Below are 26,579 nucleotides of genomic sequence, written 5' to 3' on the forward strand. Positions count from 1 at the left end.
AGGTTATGTGACTGATGAGCACCTGTGGGAGAGGGCTTCAAATATATTGGTAATATCTATTTCTTGAGCTGGAGAGTGAGTACATGGGTCTAAATGTTTTCATTTATTATTAATTAAAATGTCATTCTAGCTGTTATATACTTTATAGCTATGTTTTATAACTTTAGAAAAAGAAAAATACATTCACCTAGATTAAAGATTAGTGCTATTATAGTTTGTTCATTTGTCTCCCAATATGCTTCCTTGGGTGGGTGAGAATAGGGTTGCTTTAAAGGTCATAGGCGGAGAGGCATCTGGATGTCTCTGTCAGTTAAGTGGCTGACTCTTGATTTCACCCCAGGTCATGATCTCGTGATCTGGGTCAGAGCATGGAGGCTGCTTGGGATTCTCTTTCTGTCTCCCTCCCTCTCCCCCCAACCCCATGTCCCTCTCCCCAACTCATTAGTACACACACTCAAATAAAAATTTTTTTTTAATTTTTTTTACATTTTTCTCATTTTTTTATTGTTGTAAGAAGTAACCACTTTTTATTTATTTTTTTTTCAACGTTTATTTATTTTTGGGACAGAGAGAGACAGAGCATGAACGGGGGAGGGGCAGAGAGAGAGGGAGACACAGAATCGGAAACAGGCTCCAGGCTCTGAGCCATCAGCCCAGAGCCTGATGCGGGGCTCGAACTCACGGACCGCGAGATCGTGACCTGGCTGGAGTCGGACGCTTAACCGACTGCGCCACCCAGGCGCCCCAAGTAACCACTTTTTAAAACAAAATTTGTATTCAAGTATTTTGCTTTTATATAGAAAACTGAAATATATGACAAACCTAGCACAGGGGGTGGAAGAGAAGAATTGATTATGTACTTTTACAAGGATTTTATACTACATGTGGCTCTGTATAACGTTATTTGCATTTAAATTCAGATAATTTAAAAATGTGTATTGTAAACCTAGGACAATCACTAAAATAGACTATTTATTTATTTTAATTTTTAATAAAAATTTTAAAAAATAGGTGGGGAAGTTTTTGTGGAGGATGACATTTCACGCATATCGTGAAAAATTGTTTAAAATACCGTTGTTAGTTTAGAGCAGTGTAGTTTAGTGGGGTGGGCAGACCCATAAACATGTAACTGTAACAAAATATGAGTGCGCCACTAGAAGAGATATGTTTACCAAAAAAAAAAAAAAAAAAAGGTTAGGAATCAGCCAGGAAACCTTCATGAAGTAGATGTTAATTAAGCTGGGTCTGTAGGGATGAGCAATTTGTAAAAGGAGGTATGTGAGGGAGCCTCCATTCCTCTGTGGGGGAAGAGGAAGTACAAAAAGGCACAGAGGCCTAAATGTCCATGGAGAATTGAGTGAGTAAATTCAGGTTTGTTAGGAGCCATACTGTGAAGAGCCTTGTGTAACATGCCATGGAGTTTGCACTATGGACATTGAGGTTTTGTTTTATTACTTAAATTAGGGTCATTGATTTGATTACAATATGTCAGGCTCGCTAGGCGTTACTTTGAAACTGTATATTTGTGTACTTATGTTCTTTTCCCTCTACTTTCAGGCTGCTATATGGCAAGCACTAAACCACTATGCTTACCGAGATGCAGTTTTTCTTGCAGAACGACTGTATGCAGAAGGTTTGTAATCTGTTCATTTCTATAAAACAATAAAGGAATAAAATAAATGGAATTCTGTCCTTTCCTATGACTTCAATATAACAAGATTCTGGGGATTGCTTTTGTTGTTTCTTTATGATTGGTACTAGTTCATAAAAACTTTTCCTTGCATCTGTTATCTCCCTTATGTGCTACTTTTAATAACTGTAGAGTTGTTTCAGGTTTTACACTATGGTTTACTTAATCATTTTCCAATCTTTAGATATTTTGTCTAGGTTTTCTGTTAAAAGAGTCTATATTCTATAGCTAAGAGCATGAATTTAGTCTATAGCTTTGGTATAAACCCTCACCCTGTCACTTATGCAGTTGTAGACCTTGGACAGTCATTCAGTGTCTGAGTATTTCAGAGTTCTCATCTATAAAATAAAGTTAACGATAATCGCTTGAGAACGTTGAAGAGTGAAATGAGATAATGTATTTAAAGCACTTGGCACAGCCTTCTGGCATGGTAATAAATGTTCGATAAACATGTGCTGGTAATGTATGCTTTGTTTCTGTCATTAATTCTTGTAATTCTCTTTCTAAGATGCTAATACAGACAATTAGGTACAGCTTTTTTTTTTTTTCTTTTATATGTCGTTTTGTGGGGCTATATATTATTCTAGAATGGAACTTACAAGTCAAACGGTGATCAGTTCTACAACAAATTACTTTTTCCCCAGTTGATAACCCAGCAGAGAGAAGGGTAAAATAATCTGGGGTGTGACCAACACCATAAGACTTCCTTCATAATCCTTTCAGTATTAGATTTGATCAATTTAATGTATTTTTGCTTGCTTGAGAATTATGAAATACTTTGTCTTGCATTTTTATAACTACAAGGGATTCTGGGTATTTTCTCAAGTGTTTGTTTTAAATTTATTCCTAGTTCTATGAGGTATATCTTTATTGTCTATTTGACCCAGATTGTTGCTTTTTAATCTTAATTCTATTGGTATGTTTAAAATTTTTATGTAGTTGACCTCATCTGCTTTATCATTTATACTTTCTTCTATTGCTTCAGTAGGTGGAAAAATCATCTTTGTACAACTACAATTAATATGTGGTTATTGATGGTTAAAAAACTTTAAAGAATTTATCATGGTATTATTACTTAATTTATTCAATATTGTATATTAAACAATGCTTTTTTCCCTCCCGCATGGTGTTTTACTTGGTTTTATATTAAATTTTTTAAAAATGTTTTGTTCTGGGGTGCCTGGGTGGCTCAGTCAGTTAAGCATCAGTCTCTTGGTTTTGGCTCAGGTCTTGATCTCTCAGTTTGTGGGGTCATGCGCTGTGTCAGGCTCCACAACAGCATGGAGCCTGCTTGGGATTCTCTGTCTCCCTCTCTCTCTGCCCCTTCCTTGCTCATGCTTGCTCTGTCTCTCAAAATAAATAAATAAACTTAAAAAAAAACAACAACACTTTGTTCTGTCTCCAGAATTTCTCCTCTCTTCCATTAGTTAATTTTCTGTTTTTAATCCAATATCATGCCTTTTTTTTTTTTTTTTTTTTTTTTTTTGAGACAGAGTGCAAATCGGGGAGGGGGGGAGGGAGGTAGAGAGAGAGAATCTCAAGTAGGCTCCACACTTAGCATGGAGCCCAACATGGGGCTTGATCCTACTATCCTGGGATCATGACCTGAGCCAAAATCAAGAGTCTGTCACTCAATCCACAGAGCCACCCAGGCACCCCCATACCATTTTAACACTTTATATTTTAATATTTCATAAGGCCTATCGCCCATCATTTTTTTCTTTCCAATTCATTCATAAGAAGTCTTTCCCCTTTTTTTATCCTTTATTTTTCTATGTCTATTTTATTATTGCTTTGAAATTTCACAAAGATTTTGATCAATGCTGACCTGCAAACATATAATTCTCTAAATTACTATAGATAGCCTTCCCAAGAAGAAATAGTGCTGCCTTCTTTTTACTCAGGTGTTTGTTTGCTTAATTCAGTTTTTGTACTTTCTGTGTATGTTCCCACTGGATTACTTGCCAAGAGTTTCCATTTTTTTTGTGGTTGTAGATGAGCTTTATTTTTGCGTATTTTGTATGTTTGTGTATGAATTGCTAGTGGAACCTTTCTGATCAGTTGTATGATTTTACTCTAGTAGCAAGTGCTTAGTAACCTAACTGCAAGCATAAGAAAGTAGATCTTAGGGATTTGCCAGGCATGTGTCACCAGAAAGGACAAGGGATAAGAACATTAAAAATACAGACAAGATATGGACCAGGAAATGTAAACTATAGGAAAGTTAACACAGAAGAATATTGGTGGATGAGATTCAGAGAAGTGCCAGAAATCTAGATGAGGTTGAATTGGGAGATGTGGGGGAATAACATGGGAGCGGAAGACCATGAATCAGGTGCAGAATTTTTCCATTAATGAAGCAGAATGTCCTGCATTTAGTAGCTGAGAGTTATGAGGAGAAGGTATGAACTCAGGAGCAGGGAGTTTCACCAACAGGCAAAGAGTAATGCTTGGAAATGGTTTTACAAAGCAAAGAGGAAACCTTACCTTGATTCTGATGTAAGTGGGATATGAGGGAAATAGCATCACTTTGAGAGTGCTGTCAGGTCCTTCAAGAGAGACTGGAAATTCAGTAAAGAAAGTGGGGAGGATCTGTGTGTGGAACAGGAGTCTGAGGTCCCAGTGAAAGGATTTAGAAGGTGAGAGAAGCTTAGAAAGAAAATAATGCAATAGATTGCCCTACTCTACTCGATATTTTAAAAGCAAGGTGTATCATGCAAAACCTACTGACATATATTTTCATTGATACCTATGCAACCCTCATGTTTTGCTGTCATACTTTCTTTTTTGTATTTGCTTATTAAAGGATTGGCAGTTTCTAGTTTATTATAGTTAGGCTCTAAAAGATTGTGAGTTAGTGGTTTCAAATTCAAACAAGTAGGTTTTCCCATAGAATTGGGGCAGGGTTCCAGATGAATCTGGATAAAGCTGTTTAATCCACTTTCTGTGTTTGATACAGTGCTTGACACTTGGAAAGTTGTTCAGTAAGTGTTAGTTTCTCTCAACATACAGTTGACCCTTGAACAACACAGATTGGAACCATGTGAGTCTATTCGAATGCAGACTTTTAATACAATATAGTACCATAAGTGTATTTTCTCTTCCTTATGATTTTCCCCTTTTTTTAAAATTATTTTAATGTTTATTTTTGAGAGAGAGAAAACGGGGGAGGGGCAGAGAGAGAGGAAGATCCGGAATTCGGGGCAAGCTCCAGGCTCCAGGCTGTCAGCACAAAGCCCAATGCAGGGCTCAAACTCACAAACTGTGAGATCATGACCTGAGCTGAAGTCAGACGCTTAACCAACTGAGCTACCCAGGTGCCCCTCTTATGATTTTGTTAATAGCATTTTGAGAGAGAGAAAGAGAACATGAGCAGGGGAGGGGCAAAAAGAGGAGTGGGGAGAGAGAGAGAGAGAGAGAAAGAGAGAGAGAGAGAGAGAGAGAGAGAGAGAGAATATCCCAAGCAGGCTCCATGCTGACAGCTCAGAGCCCAACTTGGGACTTGAACTCAGGAACCACAGAGATCATGACCTGAGGCAAAATCAAGAGTGATGCTTAACCAGGTGAGCCACCCAGGCACCCCAACAGTAGGCTTTTAGTAGTTAAGTTTTGGGGAAGTCAAAAATTACTGCAGATTTTTGACTCTGCAGGGTAGGTGCCTCTGACCCCCTCATTGTTCAAGGGTTAACTGTTGAACTTAACCACTCTGTTGAACTCTAATTTCTATGAGGGAAAATTTTATGGGAGCAGATACTATCCTAGTTCAATACCAATGACAACAGTAACTTCTAAAGAACATTTATTAATCTCTTATTATGTACTAGGTACTCTAATACTTAATTTCTTACTTAGTTTTCAATAATCCTATAAAATAGACATTACTATTGCCATTTTAGAAATGAAGAAACGGAGAGCAGTGTTCACAGGCAGTAAGTGGTAGATCTTTCTGATTCCACTTTACCAAGGGTAGCAGCAAATACAGGCCAGTCTGACCCATAATAGACATTACTAATCCATCATACTACTTGTTCCTGTTGAACCAGCCTCATAATTCTTATTAACACAGTGTTGCTGGCTGACAGTAATAGTTGATGAGAATTGGTATGTTACATGTAACCTGGTGCCCTTTTGCTCAGTGGCGTCCTAATGCCACTAGCAGTAGCTCCTGTGTTTTAGAGAAGGACACCCTATGGTGCATGAGGCTAACGAAGTAGATGGATTGAAAGCCAAATTCTTGAAGTAATTTCTCAATTTCACTAGTTCTTTGTCACCCATTTGTCTTTCTCCTAAGAATTCCATAGTTAGACCACCTAAGACTGTGCTATAAGCCAGGTGGTGTATAATGTCAGCTCCGATGTTCATTAGCCATTTGATCTTCGGTAAGAAGTTACTCTGAGCCTAATTTTCCTCATCTTTAACTTGGGAAGAGAGATACCTACTTAACAGGATAGTTTTCAGCACTAACTATAATAATCTGTGGTTTTGGCACGTAGGAAGTCCTTTACAAGTTCCTTTCCCCTAGCATATTCTATTACGGTGGCTTTTCAGATTTTTTTTTTTTTACTCTTCTTACATATGATGTACTTTGATATTTTCTCTGAGTGTTATTATTGTTGTTTTAATGCAGGTTGAAATTCACCAAATTGATTTCACAATGCATAGTGAATCGAGCCTTGCTGTTTGGAAAAACTCCTAATCATATCACCTCCCTCCATATCCCCTTCACCTCCTTTTCCTTCCCACTGCCATACCTGATCTCCTTGATCAAAGGTTTTCTCCATTGCTAATTGACACACAATATAGATTCAGCTTTCCCCTTTGCCCTAATAGATAGCATGTAGTACTGCAATATCTAAGGTTTTTAATTGCTATTAAATGTATTTAACTGTTGAGAATGAATAGAAATGGGTGGTTAGGAAAAAATAGAAACAGTCTTAGATTATATGGGCAAAGAATACATTAATACAATAAATATGGTAGGTCCTTAGAGAGAGGTGATTTATTTATGTTCAGAAAATTAACCGGTTGTAAGTTTTGTGTACATTATATTTTTTAACGAAGTACCCAGGACCTCTGGGGAAAGATGAAGAATTGCTATCTGTGAGACTGCATGGGAGTGGCAGTTGTAACTGGTGAAAAGCAAGGAAGAAGAAGTAGCTGAAGACATTGTATCAACATGTATTCCCTAAGTTATTCTGAGGGTCCTAGGGCAAAGCTCCCAATTGCTTGAAATCTAGTGTTCTATCTTGATGTAGATTTTGCATCCCACGCTACAAAATGTTTATTTTTCAATATGAACATATTTAAGTTACTGTAAAATTATTCACCAGTTTTCTACCTGTCTTAACGATTAATGGGCCCAGATGTAGACATTGTACTGGGTATATCAGTTTCAGTAAATTGGGTTCAGTTGAAGAGAAGTGAACCAGAGTAAAAGGTTCAGCATCTGTTTCTCTTCTCTGTCTTAGCCAGGATACCGAGAGCCTAGACTCACAGAAATATGTGAATAAAAATGGCAACTTTTTTTTAGAAAAAATTGTTTATCAGGTTATATTAAGGGCATCATTGAGGGGAAATGTCCAGAGTACTACTAATGATATGGCGTAGTGTTTCACTTGTAGGCCATTATTGGAAAATTTAATAAATATATCTGGTTCCTAAAAATTTCAGTCAGTTTATTATATGGGGGTGGAGCGAGGAGGGGAGGGTATCAAAAGGATGTCTGGTCCATCAGCCTAACCTTTTACTGTCAAAGTTAAATGCTTGCCAGTAAAAAGGATGATGCTTTTTTAATGTGTTAGTGATTAAGACTCAGGTCTTCGAACAAACTTTTTTTTATTCGAGACTCAAATGTTTCATTGCATTAACTTAGCTGTTTCACACAAACATCACAGACATCAAACTCAATGCGTGTAAGCCTGGACTTGTAATGTTCCCACGCTAATCTAAGACATTGCTATCTCTTACTAAAAAAGCTTCCTAACTGCTTTTCCCATATCTACTCTTCCCTGCCTCTTCCCTTTCCCCTTCCCAAATCAACCCATTCTCTTTACTTTCCTTCTTAAAATGCTTTGGAGATGTCTAGTTGCTATAAGGATTTATCCCTAAATCTTTAGATCGCTTCCAGAGCCCTGCATGATCTGCTTTCTCCTTATGTGTGACCACTTTCCACCTTCAAACACTAAGGAACCTTTTTAAAATTTCCTCCAGCCCTCTTACCTGTGGTATATTTACTCTAAGCACAGTTTCAAAGTATTTTAAAACATTTTAATCCTATAATATACAATAAAGACAAAACCAGTTAATATTGCAATTTAGGATGTAAACAAATGTAGAGAAAATAAAAAGTGGCAATAGTATTAAAATACTGAAGTTGTGTATGTAGATGAGGTATTCAACAAAAGAAATGATTCTCAAGGATGGAATGAATCATGCTGCATCTGAAAAGCATAGGATCCAGGCAGTTGAAATCCTTCGCAAAAGAAAAGTTAGTGATGAAATGGAATTATTTGAGCTTGTGGCTCATTGTCATATATGTGTAACCCACATTACTATCCAATGATTATTCAGGTATTGTAAATTTAGTAGTGTTGTACTCCTAAATGCATGTGCTGTACTGCCTTTCTTTGATTTAAGAACTTAGATGATTGGGGTGCCTGGCTGGCTCAGGACATGCAACTCTTGATTTTGGGGTTTTGAATTCAAGCCCCACGTTGGGTGTAGAGCTTACTTTTAAAAAGTAAATTAAAATATTTTTTAAAAACAGAACTTAAGGGGTGCCTGGGTGGCTCAGTCAGCTGGGCGTCTGACCCTTGATTTTGGCTCAGGTCATGATCTCATAGTTCATGGGATCAAGCCCCACATCAGGCTCCATGCTGACAGCAAAGAGCCTGCCTGGGATTCTCTCTCCCTCTCTCACTGCCCCTCCCCTTCTTGTGCGTGCACTCTCTAAATAAACAAACAAACAAACAAACTTAGAAGATAATCAGGATGAAGTGTGTCACAAATCATAGATGATTTCATAGATTCTATGCCCTTCAAATACTTAACAATATCAGAATTCTTGACAAGGCAGCAGGCAGAGTACTTTAACCTGTAAGCAGTTCTCGACGATAATTGTAGAGTTTATCAAGACCAAGAACCCTCACCTCACCAAACTTTTAAGTCTTGCCAGAACTGGTCCATTTTGGAAGTCTGCTCATTTACATTGTAAGTCAACACGAAGAAGAGGTGTCTGTCTGACTTGAAAGCATTGAAAGACTAATTCACCTTCCTATTTGATGGAAATGTATCTGAAAGATGCAAGCTTAAATCTCTCCTAACTATTTTGGACTTCTATGAAATGACCTTTCGTTTTTGAAGCCTAGCCTGTTTGTAAGAAGAGGGACTTCAGCATCATTCTACAACTTCGTTTGGGGTTTTTTGTTGTTGTTGTTGTTTTCACTTAATAGTGTGTTCTGGAAATATGTGTCTTTTTTTTTTGGACGACTATGGTGAGTGTTTCACCATATGGAAGTACCATACTTTAATTAATACATGATTGATTCCTCAATATTATGTTAAGAGTGACTGGAGTCAATTCTCACTTTATTCCTGATTATAAAATAAATTATGGGCCTTCTAATTCCCAATCACATATTTTAATTAAGGCTCTAAGTAAAGGATGGTAAATAAAAGGATGTCATGGAGACATTTCTAGGTCCTGTTGCTTTGATCTCTGCACACTTACTACCTAAGCCATGATCAGCCTTAGAATCTTTCTGAATTTAGCACTCGAGGCAGCCACGATCAATCGGTTGGAGTTATTGTTCCAGACAAAATCTATTTGTTGAAAGTCTCTGCAGCTTAGCTTTATTATAACTCCTTACTACTGGCCCACTGGTTGTATTTAGGACTGTCAAGTTATTTCTGGAGAGCCTCAAAAACCACCCGTGTCTATGTCTTTTACAACCCTTCAAGTTGTTCCAGATTTACATCAATATCTTACACGTCCATTAATCTTAAGGCGTGCTCAGCCTTCCAATCCATATTCCCATTTGAACTTGTAGATTTTAAGGTATCACGCTTCAAAAAGGTAATTGCAGTTACACACTAAAATCGTGCACACACACACACACACAGAGTATTTGGTACTTTTATGTTATTAGGGAATTTTAAAGCAGTGAAAATGGACCTATGCATAAACAAGTATTTGTAAACAAAACATTTGATAAAGCATTGTTATGGCTAAAAGTTTAACTAGGTTTGGGGAACCATTGCTTTTTGGTATAATCAATGAGTTTTTAAAAAACTTAATTTATAAAGTGACCAGAATCAAGGCCTTTATCGCGAGATCAAAAAGAAATCACACTTTCTAATTTGTGTGAATTAGCACTTACAGTTCAGTGAAATTAAAAGTTTGCTCCCCCTACAGTAGAGCTCCCTATTCATTCCTTTTGCTTCTGAAGCATTAATACTATGTACACCCCATTAACGTGTGTGCCAAAGTTCCTGATCATTTACTCCATATCATTCATTGCATATTGTTTTTTTATACTAGAGTTTCATGAAAAATCTTAAGATGGACCAGAGAAGAAGGGTTCTGTTTTTGCTTGCATATACATATATATGACCCAGAAATCTGTGTAAGAGTAATCTTTCAAATTACCTACTTTTTTATCCTAAACTTTGAATGAAGTTAACAATTTTTTATCCCAAGCTTTGGGTGAAGTTAACTTTTTAAGATGTGGCAAGTTTATCTTGTACTTCAGAACAGTGATTCTCAAACTTTATCATGCATCAGAATTGCCTGAAGCGTTTGTTACAACGCAAGACCACGGGTCCTCACTCCCAGAATTACTGATTCAGTGTGTCTCTGTTGAAGCTAAGAATTTCTAACAAGCTCCAAGTCATGCCGTGCTGGTAGAGGGGCCAGCCACACTTTTAGAACCACTGGCTTAGAACACCCCTCAACCCACTGAGATTATTACTGAACCCATTTTTAGAAGCACTGATTTGTGATTTTCCTGCTTTCTTTCTATCTCCTTTGTTGTTGGCCTCTCTAGACTCTCACCTGGATTGGTTGGGAGATTGCAAGGATAGAAGTGAAGTGATGGTCAGTTTGGGAGAGAGTAAATAAAGGGGAAAATGCCACATTTCATTTACTAGGACAGAAGGGGCATTTCCTTCCTAGTATGGAGACCAGGGGACAGATTGAATAATTCAGCTCCTGCCACTGCAAGGCAGTATAATTGTCGTTGCCGTAGAAGTGTTAAGTCTGTCGATTGAGTGGTTTAAATGCTGTGGGTATTCACAATTTAGAATTTTTCTTCTGTCTTAAATTATCTTGAGTGTAATTTAGTATACATTTGGTGTTAGAAAGAAGTGTTTTTTGTTTTTTAAAATCTGGTCCTTTTTTAATGTAGAAAGTAATCTCAGATTGGTAATTAGCTTTGCAACCCTGAGTGCACCTTTCTCATGAAATTGGACATCTGTTCTCTCAAAGAGTCTGTTAGAAAAATACTACAAAAAAACAAGACCGTTTACTGGTAGTCTATTTAAAGGTAGGTGTGAGTGTGCGGGTGTGCACACAAGTGCGAACTTTTGTTAAGGATTTACAGAAAATACCATGACTGTCTTCATTGTATTACTTCCTTGGTTCTTTGTAAGAAGAAGGTAATCAGGACTTGGGGAACTAAGATTTCTGTCAGTAAAGTATTTCTCAATTCAAATTTGGATTAATAAATGATTGTTTTATATTAAATAACATGACTAATTTTTTGTTGCTAAACTTGTTTATTGCCAGATAAACAGTGATTACCATTCAACATACTGAATAATAGCCATTTTTTTTCATATGTGCTCTTAGTACACTCAGAGGAAGCCTTGTTTTTATTGGCAACCTGTTATTACCGCTCAGGAAAGGCATATAAAGCATATAGACTCTTGAAAGGACACAGTTGTACTACACCGCAGTGTAAATACCTGCTTGCAAAATGTTGTGTTGATCTCAGCAAGTAAGTTTTTAAATCTTTTCTATCTAATATTGTTTACTTACACTGTAGAATTTTGGATAAAATCCTTTTGATAGATTAAACTCTTGACTCCCTTTCTCCCCTCTTTTTTGGTAGTAGCAATTTGTCTATTTCAGTAACTTAAAATGTTTATACTGTTGCCTGTGGCATTATCACTTTTGTTATGGAGAGATTTCATTGTTATGGTAATAAATAATAGAATTTAACTCTGGGGAAACTTAAGTTGTAACTAATTCCTGTCATTTCCCAAAATTATCCCAAGTGTTATTTCCTTTCCTTTGCTTTCAATTGGAATACGCCTGAAAAACCTCCTTACCTGTTCACCTGAGATTAATGCTTCATTATGTCTAGGTAGTTGTGTAGTTATTTGGCTTTCCAGACTACTCTGTCCTACCCCTTTGAAGCGAGGGGGCAGGTTCAGGAGAGCACTTCTTTTGAACATTACAATTAAACATGTCAGCTGTCCCTATTCTGAATCTGGAGGCAGGTAGAGATATAGGTAGTTATCTTCTGTTAAACTCTGTTCTGTGCTGTAAGAGATGGAATGATGCTAAAAGGGACTAGATAAATAGATAATCGCAGAAGTGTGTTTGTGAATGTAGTTGGTAGGTTTATAGCGAGAGGACACAAATGAGCCTCCTGAAGTCTCCACAGACCAATAATGATTATTGTATTTGTCCAGTGTCTAACTGATGACTTAAATTAAAAAACTAGCTAAAATATCTATAAAATTTCTGAAACATTTGTTATTGAATTATTTTTACTCCGAAGGTTTAATGCTAACTTCCTAAAAATATATTTAATTTGCTAGTTTCTTAAGCCAATTCTTACCTTGGACATTCTTATCTCATTTACAAGTATTCATGGTTTTTTAAAAGTCCCACTGACCGTAGAAGAAATATAGATATCACCTTTAATGTTTAGGATATGCTGTGTAAACTTACTAGAGTATTTTCCACATGATGATTTGGAAAAAACTTTAAAAGAGATACCATTATAAACTCTGATATGCTAAAAATATATAGTGAAGTCAAGTATTTTTTTTTTTCCTTTGGGAAACACTTGTGATTTTCTATATCAAGAAAACATAATTGGTAAATAAAAAGAGATGAAGTGCTATTCGGGTTTCTTTTATAAACCTAAAAACGAGTGAGACCATTAAGTATGCAGTTTTTCACTAACATCTAATTAGTGTTATTAAATTCTCTTGCAAATTCCTATTTCAAGGAATTACAGAACTAAATAAAAAGGACCACTACGTCTGTTAATGAACAGCCGTACACATTTTCCCCCAGTATAAAGACTTTCCATTTCTTTTGACATGAGTAATGTGTATGTTGCTCACACTACATTTGTACATATAGGGACTGAATTTAACTGGTTCTGTTCTTAAAGGCAAGACTGGAATTTTAAGACCATAAATTCCCAGTCTTCCAAATGATTCTAAATACATGGCTATTGCTGTTCTAAAGGTGCCATGGACTTTGTACTTTATCTATCCCCATATTTGGATGTACATTGGTAGTGAAGGATGTCTTTACACACAGTACTTTCTATGTTGACTTTTTTTAATCTGTAAATTTGTGTTTTAAAGGCTTGCAGAAGGGGAACAGATCTTATCTGGTGGAGTGTTTAATAAGCAGAAAAGCCATGATGATATTGTTACTGAGTTTGGTGATTCAGCTTGCTTTACTCTTTCATTGTTGGGACATGTATATTGGTAAGTAACAATGATTCACACTACCAGAAAATTGTTTCCAGTGGTAGAATTCTTTGTGGTTAAAAAAAAAAAAAAAAAAAAAAAAAACTTACACTTTCTGTGTTTATCAAATAGCACTTGGCTGAAGAGTACAGTCTTTTAGTTCTGTGACCTTATTAAACTTATAAAGTCGTGGAGATGTTGATCCCATTTGTCACTATCTGCTTTGCTTTAATGATGATAGCTACAGCAGCACTACCTAATATTTGAGTGCACATAGGAGGTTTTTTCCACCTTGGGTGAGGAGAATATCTTCATGTGATCCACTGAGGAAAAAGAAGAAATGAGTGAAGTTTTTTCTCTAATATTAAATATCACCTCGGCTCCTTAGAACAAGGCTTGAAGATAAATTTCAGTAATAAAGCATAGCAGTTCCCATCTGGTTTGCCATACTAATTTGGAGGCATGTCCTAAGAAATTTCCACGATGGTTGTTGAAATAACAGTGATCTGCAAATCATTTGAAATGTATTTAAAATTTCTCTACACTTACTTAAGTTTAGTGTTTTGAAAGCAAGGGAGAGTGAATTCAAAGTTATCACTATAATATTGTTCGCACTCATTTTTAGTCTGAAATACTCCTTGGTTGGGGAGTAGAGGGTGGAGATGTAATCAGGTAACGGGAATTGTTCATCCACACATGGGAGTGCATCGCCTGTGTAAATGTCACCTGTTACATGTTGTAGGAGAATTGGTTGAGGATTGCTTGTGTGAAGAATTAGGAAAGCACCTGTTTTAAGATAAATCGAGGCTAGTTTGAATAGTAGTTTTTTAAAAACCTCAAAAATGTCTTTTTGTACAGAATAAATTATTTGCCTGAATTTGGGGACTCATTTTCATATGACATCACTCTTTTGAGAACAGGAGTAAATAAAGGTACAATAGCAGTATCTTCATTTGTCTTAATAAAAAGACATGGAGTAATGAATTTAGTTCATGCAACTATGATTCTTTTTATCATTTATTTGAGAAACTTTGAGGTCCATCCTCCCTTTGTGGCTAAACATAGTACTTGGTCCTGGAGATGTAAAGATAAATCACTCACAGTCCCTGCCCTCAAAGGTTTATAATAGAATACGAGAGAAGCAGTAAACAAAAGTTTGTAAGTTTTTATCATCACAATAAAAATGCTGTGATAAAATTTAAGCAGAGGACACCTGGGGGGCTCAGCCAGTTGAGCATCAGACTCTTGATTTTGGCTCAGGTCATGATCTCAGGGTCCTGAGATGGAGCCCTGTGGGTATGGAGCTTGCTTAAGATTCTCTATCTAACCCCTTCCCCCTCCCCCCACCCCAAGCCCACACTCCCATTCTCTTTTAAAAAAAAGAAAAAAATTGAGCAGTATTTTATCCAATGGAGGGAATAATCAGTTCTACCTAGTTAAGAAGGAGTGTAAGATGCTAAGTAGGAAAAACTTGGTAGAAACAGTTTTGTTTCTTGATTTCTCAATAATAAAATTAAAACCTAAGGAATTAGACTGTGGGTGAAATATTTGAATGGCTACTTCACCAAAGAGGATATATGGATGGTAAGTAAGCACATGAAAAGTTGTACCAGATCCTTAGCTGTTACGGAAAGGCTAATAAAAAACACCATTAGAAACCACTACGTGCTTGTTAAAATGGCTAAAATAAGAACGGACAGGGGAGCCTGGGTGCCTCAGTCTGTTGAGCATCTGACTCTTGATTTCAGTTCAGGTCATGATCCTGGGGTCATGGAATGGAGGCCCACGTCAGGCTCTGCACTGAGCGTGGAACCTGCTTAAGATTCTCTCTCTCTCCCTCTGCCCCTCTTCCCCTCTTGCTAATGCTCTCTCTTTCTCTCTGCCTCTGTCTCTCTCTCTCTCAAATAAAAAATTAAAAAAAAAAACAAAAAAACAGTACCACATACTGGTGAGGATGCAGACCAATAGAATTTCTCATTAAACATAGATATGATAGGGGTCCCTGGGTGGCTCAATCAGTTGAGTGTCTGACTTTGGCTCAGGTCATGATCTCACAGTTCGTGAGTTCGATCCCCGTGTTGGGCTCTGTGCTGACAGCTCGGAGCCTGGAGCCTGCTTCAGATTCTGTGTCTCTCCCTCTCTCTGCCCCTCCCCTGCTCATGGTCTGTCTGTCTCTCTCTCTCAAAAATAAATAAACATTAAAAAAATTAAAAAAAAACACATAGATAATGATAAAATTACGATAGGGACAGATCAGTGGTTGTCAGAGGGGAGAGTTGAGGCAAGAATGTGGCTGTGCAGAGGCAGCTGTGGAGTTTCTCTGGGCTGTTGGAACAGTTCTGTCTATATCTTGATTGTGGTAATGGTTACACAAATCTATACGTGTGATGAAATTTCATAAAACCATACATAAATGAGTGCGTGTAAAAACTGCTGAAACCCAAATAAAGTCTGTGGTTTAGTTTACAATATTATGCTATTGTCAATTTCCCAGTTTTGATAATTATGCTATGGTTGTATCAGATGTTGTCATTGAGGGAAGTTGGATGTAGGGTACATGGGAACTCTTATTTTTTTTCAACTTGTATGTGAGTCTAAAATTATTTTAAAATAAAGTTTAATAAAATAAAGTATTAAAATCACAAAAATACTATTATGTATTACTAATTATTTTAGGGGTGCCTGGGTGCCTCTCTTGGTTGAGTGTCCAACTCTTGATTTCAGCTCAGGTTATAATCTCACAGTTCATGAGATCAAGCCCCATGATGGGCTGTGCATTGATACCGCAGAGCTTCCTTTGGATTCTCGCTCTCTCTCTCTCTCTGCCTCTCCCCCCTCATGCACTCTCTCTAAATAAACATTAAAAAAATTTTTTAAGCAAGATTAATAAAAGTTTTAGAGGAGCTGGGCGCCTGGGTGGCTCAGTCAGTTAAGCATCAGACTCCTGATTCGGCTTGGTCAGGATCTCACAGTTTGTGGGATCGAGCCCTGCTTCCAGCTCTGTGCTGACAGTGTGGAGCCCACTTGGGATTCTCTCTCCCTCTTTCTCCCTCCCCCACTCATACACACATGTGCATGCATGCACACTCTCTCTCAAAATAAATAAACATTTAAAAATATAAAAGTTTTGAAGGTAGAGTTGAATCAGTCCCTAACCATGAAGAAGGGTTTTCCCCTTCTTTAAAAGAATGAGGGAGGTGCCTGGGTGGCTGTTAGTTGAACATCCAACTTTGGCTCAGGTCACGATCTCACAGTTCATGAGTTCAAGCCCCTGTTGGGCTCTGTGCTTTCAGTATGGAACCTGCTTAGGATTCTCTCTCTCAGTCTCTCTCTGCCTCTTCCCCACTCATGGTCTCCCTCTCTCATAAACTTAAAACTATATTTTTTTAAAAAAAGGATAAGGATGGGTTATTTTTATTCATTATAAATATTAAAGGTTAAATATCCACTGGGGGAAAACTCTACTCCAAAGACTGGCTTTTCATTTCAGCCATCATTTGCCTGTCTTGTGACCAAAATTGCACCCAGTAATCTGGATACATAGCTGTTGTGGTTTTGCAGCTGTAGCTTGTTAAGATATCTTTTTTAACTCCAGTATTTTGGTAGACAGCTTATTGATCTTTTTGTCTATAATAGCTCATGAGACTTCTGTTTAGGACACAACTGGTGGTAAGTCTGGTTCTTAGATTAACCTGTTTCTTCCCAGTACCATCTGATAATTTTTTCACCCCAATTCTTTAGAACATTTTTTTCATTAAGAGCTACCACCTCGGGGTACCTGGCTGGCTCAGTTGGCAGAACATGCAACTCTTGATCTCAGGGTTGTGAGTTCAAGCCCTCCTTTGGGTACAGAGATTACTTAAAAATAAAATCTTTAAAAAAAAAATTATTTTTAAAGAGCTACCACCTCCACTTCATTAGAAAGCCTGATCATTTAAATATACTATATTTAAAGCATTTAAGTCACTTTCAAAATTACCATTGGGATATTACATTAAAAATTAAGCATAAGACTGAAATATTTGGATATTGTCCATATCTCCTTAAGTAATTCTAGATTCTGACAGCAAATTAAAAGCAATTCTAATACTCAAGAAGGCAATGATAATTGATTTTGCTAGCATTCCGTTCAATTCATGTTCTGCTTGCTTTCACCAGACTTTTGACTCAAACTGCCCTAAATAATAGATTAGAGAGTGGTGAGAAGGGGAAATTAGTAATTTAGGGAATGTGTCAAGAAGAGTACTCTCAGAACTTGTATGTGTGTGTACAAATACACATATAGGAGTTACCTAATTTTTTGTACCAAAAAATTCTTTATGATGTTTTGGGTTGTGCAGCTTGTCTAATATATGTGTTTGTCTTTACAGCAAGACAGATCGGCTTGCCAAAGGATCAGAATGTTACCAAAAGAGCCTTAGTTTAAATCCTTTCCTCTGGTCCCCCTTTGAATCATTATGTGAAATAGGTAGGTTTGTAGAGGTGACTAGGGGAGGGTTCCCCGCTTCCTCTTCTTTTTTGTCTCAGCTCCTTAATTCTCGGAGAGTGATACAAATTATTCACAAGAAAAACATTTTTCAAAGCTAAAGGCTGTTAAGTTGAGAACAAGAAATAAGGTAATAGAATCATGTTTAAGGACTGATGTGGCCTTGTGTCCTCTAGAATGAGTTGTATTGTGAGTATAACACTAGGCAAAATAGCTTTCTGGATAAGGAAAGAAACTAATAGAATTCCTGGAGCAGAAACTGTTATGTAAATAAGACCTGGACAACATGGGGGAAGAGTGTCTTAGTATGTGTGCTCTTAGAATGCATGAGGATCATTTTAAAACCTCGTGGACGTATCCATGGCAGTGCTTCTAACTTGACTGTGATGTCTGTTGGGTTTCAGTTCTGCACCATCTCTCCTTACCTGGAGCAAAATGAGATCTAGTTGCTTTCTGCTTTAAAAAAGCACAGAAATCTGCATTTTCCTATGATTTATTATATTTAAAGTAGTGTTATTATAGTTTATTTCCTAAATTTACAGCTTTATGTGAAATTTTTGTAATAAATTGATAGGTGGGCTTTGGGGAAGTAAATTTGATTAGCTGAAACAGGAGAACTTTTAAAACTCTGGGTGAGGCCTTATTTCCACTGATATATGCATACTTAAAAAGATGTTAATTGTCATTTCCTCAGAGGCATACATTTTTTTTTCCCTTCATAGGTGAAAAGCCAGATCCTGACCAAACATTTAAATTAACATCTTTACAGAACTTTAGCAACTGTCTGCCCAGCTCTTGCACAACACTAGTATCTAATCATAGTTTATCTCATAGACAACCCGAGACCGTTCTTACAGAAACACCCCAGGACACAATTGTAAGTATAATCCTATCCTAGTGTTCAAATATTATGGAAAACAAAAAAGAATGAACTAAATGTATCATAAATGACATGGTGGAAATTTTCTGTTTCAGGAATTAAACAGACTGAATTTAGAATCTTCCAATTCAAAGTACTCCTTGAATACAGATTCCTCAGTGTCTTATATTGATTCAGCTGTAATTTCGCCAGATACTGTCCCTCTTGGAACAGGAACTTCCATATTATCTAAACAGGTTCAAAATAAACCAAAAACTGGTCGAAGCTTATTAGGAGGACCAGCTGCTCTTAGCCCATTAACCCCAAGGTAAGACAAACAAAAAATACTTTAAAATGTACTATAATATTAAATGATTTGTAATAATTCATATTAGTAATATAAATTAATATGAACAGCAACTTCTAAATTTCTATGGAAATAGAAGCATTTAGTAAGTCAGTAATAGACCTATTCTGTTTTCAGCAAATGAAGTTAAAAATGTAATACCTGTGATAAAAATTTAATGTTAAATATTGGAAAATTTAAAACCCTTAAATATGCCTTCTTCAGCTAGTGTATGCGTTAAGAGATAACTGTCTTTTTGGCTGTGTGTCAGTGAATCGCAGTGAACCTTTTGGAATGTTGGAATGCTTATGATCTCATCAGAGCGGTAGCAGTGGTTACTGTTAAAGTACTGTTTTCCAAACCACAGAAGAATTGACATGTATCAATAGGAAGTATTTTGTCAAAATTATTAGACGTATATGTATATGTGTGTAAATATAGAAATCCAGCCCAGAGGATACATATCCAAAAGTATCAAAATTAAAAATTCTGTGCTAGAACTGATGCTAGGAATTGGGTCCCGGGGCGGAGAGCTAACTAAAACAGCATGACCGTGACATTAACAGCTCACTGAATCCATGTGTGGATTCAGCATCTCTAGAGACACTCTCTCTGTAACAGTGTCGTTTAAATCCCATAAAGTCCAGGAATTTGAAATAATTTGGTCATTTGGATCTTCACTTTTACAAAGTTGTTCTTCTTTATTTCCAATAAATCTCCTGAGATCAGTAGTTGCTGCTCAATTTAGTTCCTTGTTTGATTTTTTTTCTTTTTTAATTTTAGTTATGGTGGGTGGAATAGTCTACATTCACAGCTTATTTTAAATCTGCCCCTCAGATCCTCACTGCCCCCAAGACTGATTTGCCATTCTCTTCCTTTTAGACCTTCTAATTTAAGTATACTGCTGCTTTATATATGCCTTGATGACTTTTTGACACCTTGATTTCAACCTCTTCTCAGTTTTGGGATTTTGCCATTAGAAACCCCAAGTCCTGGAGATGGATCCTATTTACAAAACTACACTAACACATCTTCTGTAATTGACGTGCCATCTACTGGAGCCCCTTCAAAAAAGGTATTTTCCGTGTAAAGTAGTTTTGATGCTGATGCAAGAAATTTGTTTAAAATTCTAGTCTGTTAAAGGCAATCTCAGAGAGAATCTAACTGTATAAGTTTACTGTTGCCTTAGAGTTGTTGACCTAAATGTGAAAGAAGGTCATCACTGTCATAGGCTGCTGGTTATAGCAGGAGATACAAAGCTGATTGGTCTTTGTCTGTGTAAGATCATAACTCACAAGAATAGTTTATTTCGGCATGTAGGTAAATAAAGACTCAGATTTGTACTTTTCATTTCCCCATTTTTAAACAAAAATAAAAAGGTTTCTATCCTTTGAATATAAATAACAGAAACTATACTTGCCATTGTTTTACTTGTCCCCACCACTGTATTTGTCTTTTAATTGTACTATTATTAACATGAAAAAAATTGACGTGTATAAAGCCAGCTGTTTCTGAAAATAAAGTTTTTATGGTGGATTCTCTTGGATGTATAGTAAATTTAAAGTAAATGTATAGTAAAATGAAAAATACTTGACAGTATCCTTAACCTCATAGTAAATACTACAAGTTTTGAGACTTTTTAAATAATGTTCTCTTATATAGATCTATGGCAGTAGAGGTCAAAGTGCCATTTGTTACAAACATCTATGGTACAGGGTTACCTTCTGTGAGAATTAAATTAGGTTATGTATTTAAAATGCCTATTGCCATGCTCAATAGATGTTTAAGAAATGGAGCTAAATAGGTCATACTAGTATGTGATTGATACAGCCCCTTTACCCTCCTAGGGACATGTTTATTCTTGTTTTTTTACTCCAAATATTCCTTAGAGTCTGTAAAGTTTTGTTTCTATAATAGTTCCTTAATGAGTAATAATAGAAACTCCAAGAATAGTAAAAAAGGGGCTGCAAAGTACTTAATGTGTTGGATTACTTTAAATCTCATTTTTAAGAGTTGACAACTACCCGCCATTGCATCGCTATAGGAGTGAAGCATAATTGTGGAAATTAGTTTATTATTATTACAAGGAGGCATAGTAGGATGGCAATCAGCATATCGGGTGAAGTAGGCCAAAACCATTAAGGACAGTTAGTGATGGGTAGGCGATTTCATTGCCCAAACGATAAAGCCACCTGCTGTCTTACCCTCTCCTGCCCTTGCTCTTACAAGACATTCCTAGGAAAGCTGTACTTGCAGGTCTGCACGTACTATCAACTAAAAATATCAAACGGAATATTGTATGCAGTACATAGTACACCTTTGTTAAATCAGGAAGGTCCAGAGTTGACTGTTTTGTCCCTTGGGTGAATGTAGAGTTCCCAACTTGGGGAAGGAAGAGGAGGAAGGATTGTAAAGTTTTATTTTGAGGCGGGGGTAGAGGAGATGAAAATATTTACTGGATAGTTAGTCATAGAGGAAAGAATATGGCCTGGTGATGGAAATAGTAGTTAAAGCTATTAAAATAGCCAGGCTCTCCTAGGAAAAGAGAGTAGAGAAGGAACACAGCATACTTAATTAAAAACAGTGGAAAGAAGAGGGCAGCAAATGAAATGATAGGACAAATAATCAAGACACCATACTATTTTGGAAGTTATACAGTCTCAAAAAGGAGGGCATGATCAGTGATGTTGAATACAGGAAAGGCCAAAAATAAGGCTTTCCTATCTGGTGAGAAAGTTATTAGTTATTAATTATAATGTACACTTTGAGAATTATGTCCAATGCCTATCAAAGTAATAGTAAATTTGGAAGAAAATTATCTGGTAGTAAAAAAAAATTAAAAATATCCACTGATGCAACAGTCACAGAGCATTTTATAAAGAAGCCAAGTGTTGAAAATTAATAGAAGAAAGGTGATAAATTAGAGACAGAAGAGGCAAGCAAGTTTTTTTCCTCCTCCATGGGAATAGAGACCAATTAATGAAAAATTAAACACACCAGGAAGAAATGTTAATTCTAAGAGCAATATACTTAGAATGTGGGAAATAATGAGATTATTTTTTTTTTTAATTTATTCCTTTGGACTACTGTGGAATGTTTTTACTAAGTGTCAAAGAAGGATTATAAAATCTTCCCTGTATTGTTATTTTTTATGTTCATAAATCTTAAGAGTAGTAGCTGTCTTAAAATTCTTGTTAACACTTAGCTCCACCTAGAGAACATGTAATAATTGGCTTTTTAGGAATTTTTTCAGGAAGTTTGAGCCTTTCTTTAAAAACTAAAGTGAAAAATGAAAAGATAGAATAAAGAAAAATATTGATGTTAAGGTGAGGAAATAGTTTGATGTTAATCCTACTATATTAATTGACATTAATTTGTGACATTAATTTGTGTTTTCAGATGACAGTATGTGTTATGAAATCTTGCACTGGGAAAATGTAGATGGGAGCATCGTGGTGTCTTTTATCATTTTCAGTGCAATTTATAATTCACAAACCTTAGACTTTTTGTGTTTTACAGTCTGTTGCCAGAATCGGCCAAACTGGAACAAAGTCTGTCTTCTCACAGAGCGGAAATAGTCGAGAGGTAACTCCAATTCTTGTTGCACAAACACAAAGTTCTGGCCCACAAACAAGGTATTTATTGTGGTGTCATTATTTGATATTATTTGGCTTTTCTTGCTATAAAACATGACTTTATTCCCTTTAGGCAGGTTTTGACCCTCCCTGAGATTCTAGAATGACTCTTACAAGTTTTGAATATGTCATACTAGAAATTTCTAGGGGCACCTGGCTGGCTCAGTCGGTAGAGCATTAGACCCTTGATCTTGGGGTTGTAAGTTCAAGCCCCACATTGGGTGTAAAGCTTACTTAAAAATAAGATCTTTAAAAAGAGGAAGGAAGGAAGGAAGGAAGAAAAAAGTTTCAAACTTACTGAAAAGACTAGTATAATTTTTTTTTTTTAATTTTTTTTTTCCACGTTTTTTTTTATTTATTTTTGGTACAGAGAGAGACAGAGCATGAACGGGGGAGGGGCAGAGAGAGAGGGAGACACAGAATGGGAAACAGGCTCCAGGCTCTGAGCCATCAGCCCAGAGCCCGACGCGGGGCTCAAACTCACGGACCGCGAGATCGTGACCTGGCTGAAGTCGGACGCTCAACCGACTGCGCCACCCAGGCGCCCCAAGACTAGTATAATTTTTAATTGAGTATGTTTTTAAAGGCTTATTTTTTTATAGAGAGTGAAAGAGTGCAGGGGAGAGGCAGAAAGAGAAGTGGGGACAGAGGATCTGAGGCAGGCTCTGCGCAGTCAGCAATGAGCCCATTGTGAGGCTCGAGCTCATGAACCGCAAGATCAAGACCCCAGCAGAAGTCCAATGCTCAACCGACTGAGTCACCAAGGTGCCCCTAGTTGATATTCTGAACACTCCTCCAAAATAATTTTCTTCCTATTATATGACCTTCGTCGGTCAAGTACAATAGAGTTCATTCTCCTCTTCCCCTATTATGCATTTCTGTATACAGATCATCTTTTGGTAAACCTTTAAATAATGAATCCATTTCCACACAGAAATGGTGTTAAATAGGATTTCTTTTCCTGTTCAAGCACTCAAAAATAAATCATAGCTAGTGTTTTAAAAGAATACGGCTCTGTCTTCTAAAATAGTGAATGTGTACTATAAGACTTAAAACAGACACTCACGTGCATATACCTTGACTATATAAAAGGCCTCAATATTTCTGAAATGCCAGGATGGTAATCTTATCATGAGAGCCAACTCACAGACAGATGACAGTGATTGCCTGGGCTCGATTATGAGAAGGAGCCTGAGGCCTCCTGCAGAACAACATGATAGAGGCTGAGTAAATGCTAATCCTAAAGAATATGGAAACGTAATTTACTGAATAATACATTTCACTTCAAGCTAAACAAATACACTAACTTTAATAAGCAACTATTAATGATTCTGTATGAATTTTGGTTTTTTTTTTTTTTTTTTGTATTATTGATTCCATTTGTCTCATTTATTGCCTGTATTAGTTTCCTACAGCTGCCATAACAAAGTATTGCAAACTGGGTCTCTTAAGACTACAGAAATCCATGGGGCGCCTGGGTGGCGCAGTCGGTTAAGCGTCCGACTTCAGCCAGGTCACGATCTCGCGGTCCGTGAGTTCGAGCCCCGCGTCGGGCTCTGGGCTGATGGCTCAGAGCCTGGAGCCTGTTTCCGATTCTGTGTCTCCCTCTCTCTCTCTGCCCCTCCCCCGTTCATGCTCCGTCTCTGTCTGTCTCAAAAATAAATAAACGTTAAAAAAAATTTTAAAAAAAAAAAAAAAAAAAAAAAGACTACAGAAATCCATTCACTCACGGTCATGGAAGCTATAATCCAAAGTCATGGTGCTCACAGGGCCATACTTCCTCCGAAGCCTTCAAGGGAAGATCCTTTCTTATATTGTCCAGCTTCTGGTAGCCTCAGGCATTCCTTAGTTTGTGGGGGCATAACCCAGTATCTGCCTCTGTCTTTACATGGCCATCTTCCCTGTCTTTGTATCCAAATTTCCCTCTTCTTATAAGGGCATGAGTCATACTGAATTAGAGCTCACCCTAATGGCTTCATCTTAACTTGATTACATCTACAAGGACCCTACAGCCAAATAAGTCACATTCACAGGTACTGGGGGGTTAGGGCTTCAACATATTCTTTGGGAAAACAGTTCAACCCATAACATTGTCTTATTAACAATTACTCTTTATTTTGTCTTTTTAGAGGCTGTTTTAGTGTTTATAGAGTATACACTTTAACTTAAAGTCTATTTTCAAGTAATGTTGTACCACTTCATATACATCATATACCTTATAACAGTATGTTTTCATGCTCCTCTCCACAGCTTTATACTATTGTTGGCATATATTTTGCTTCTACATGTGTATAAACTCCACAGTGCATTGTTGTGGTTTCTCCCTTAAATAGTTATCTTCTATAGAAATTTTTTTAAATAAGAAAAAGAAATCTATTTTATATTTACCCACATATTTACTATTTCTGGTCCTCTTTCTGTAGGTTCAAACTTCAATTTGGTATTCTTTTCCTTCATCTTGAAAGACTAAAATTTCTTATAGTCCAAGTCTGCCAGTAATGAATTTTTCAGCTTTTGTACGTCTAGAAAAAAATTTTTATTTCACCTTTGTTTTTGTTTTTGAAATAAATTTTCACTGGATATAGAATTCTCGTTTGCGGTTTTTTCTTTAAAGGTGTTCTGCTGACTTCTAGCTTGTGTTGTTTCTGACAAGTCTGCTCTCATTCTCATTTTTGTTCCTCTATATGTAATCTATCTCTTTTTTTCTCTTTTATGATTTTCTTTTCATCACTGATTTTTAAGTCATTTGGTTGTGATGTGCTCTAGCGTAGTTTTCTTCTTTCTTGGCCAGAGATCGAGAGCTCCTTGGATCTATGAGTTCATAGTTTTTATCAAATTTAGCTAATTTTTGGCCATTATTTCTTCTAATATTTTTTCTGGTCATGTCCCCCTCTCTCCTTCTAGGACACCGAATGTATGTGTATTAGACTGTTAAGTTGTCCCCACAGCTCAGTTTTGTGTTCATTTTCATTTCTAGTCTTTTTCCTCTGTTTCATTTTGGATAGTGGTTATTGCTGTGTCTTCAACTTACCGATGTTTTCTTCTGCAACATCTGGTCTGCTGTTAATCCCATCCAGTATGTATAGATATTTTTAATCTCAGATGTCCTATTTTTCATCTCCAGAAGTTTGATTTGCTTCCCTCCTTTAACATGCCTATTCTTTCTTCTACCTTTTTGAGCATATGGAATATGTCTATAATAGCTTTTTTAATGATTTTTGTCTATTATTTTACTATGTTATTTCTGGGTCTGTTTTTTATTGATTTTTTTTTCTCTGTTCAATATAAGTTATATTTTCCTGCATCTTTGTATGCCTAGTTTTTTTTTTTTTATTGCAAATTTTACATTGTTGAGTGCTAGACTACTTTATTTTCTTTTAAGTACTTCTGTTTTGTTCTGCAATGTAGTTACTTATTAACTGTTTGTTCCTTTAGGTCTTGATTTTTAAGTTTTGTTAGGTACGACAAGAGTGGCCTTGAGTCTGGACTAATTATGCTTCGCTATTGAGGTAGTATCCTTTGAGTATCTACTCAATAACCTGTTGAGTGTGAGGTTTCTTAATTCTAGCTATTGAAAATATGGGCTACTCCAAGCCCAGGGTGAGCTCCAAGAATGGTTCTGCCAGCTCCTTTCCAGTAGTTCTTTCTCTAGATTCAGGTAGTTTTCCTCACTGTAATACTGTAGTAAGTTCTGGTACTAATCACCCAGACTTAGTATAGACTCTGCAGGCTAATAAGATCATAGTCCCAACAAGACTTATCAAACCTCATTGACTTGCCTGCTGCAAATTCAGGGGCTTCCTGGGTCACCTTCACTTCTGACCAACTAGCTACAAATTTGAGGGTTC

At 36.7% G+C, this 26,579-nt stretch overlaps 1 protein-coding gene across 9 annotated transcripts in view; it reads left to right on the top strand.

Moving 5' to 3' along the window:
* The window catches only part of CDC27 (cell division cycle 27), a 73,463-nt gene that overhangs the window by 14,002 nt on the left and 32,882 nt on the right, over positions 1-26,579 (top strand). For 5 of the 9 annotated variants that reach the window (XM_045489283.1, XM_045489282.1, XM_045489285.1 and 2 more), the window contains exons 2-9: positions 1,558-1,633; positions 11,538-11,685; positions 13,298-13,423; positions 17,776-17,873; positions 18,614-18,768; positions 18,867-19,078; positions 20,057-20,171; positions 22,616-22,731. In XM_045489283.1, the coding sequence (XP_045345239.1) occupies positions 1,558-1,633; positions 11,538-11,685; positions 13,298-13,423; positions 17,776-17,873; positions 18,614-18,768; positions 18,867-19,078; positions 20,057-20,171; positions 22,616-22,731 (1,046 nt within the window). The remainder of the gene's footprint in view (positions 1-1,557; positions 1,634-11,537; positions 11,686-13,297; positions 13,424-17,775; positions 17,874-18,613; positions 18,769-18,866; positions 19,079-20,056; positions 20,172-22,615; positions 22,732-26,579) is intronic. The other 4 variants (XM_045489290.1, XM_045489287.1, XM_045489288.1 and 1 more) reach the window with 2 other exon arrangements.

This window comes from Leopardus geoffroyi, chromosome E1, assembly GCF_018350155.1.
Source record: "Leopardus geoffroyi isolate Oge1 chromosome E1, O.geoffroyi_Oge1_pat1.0, whole genome shotgun sequence".
Taxonomy (NCBI): Eukaryota; Metazoa; Chordata; class Mammalia; order Carnivora; family Felidae; genus Leopardus; species Leopardus geoffroyi.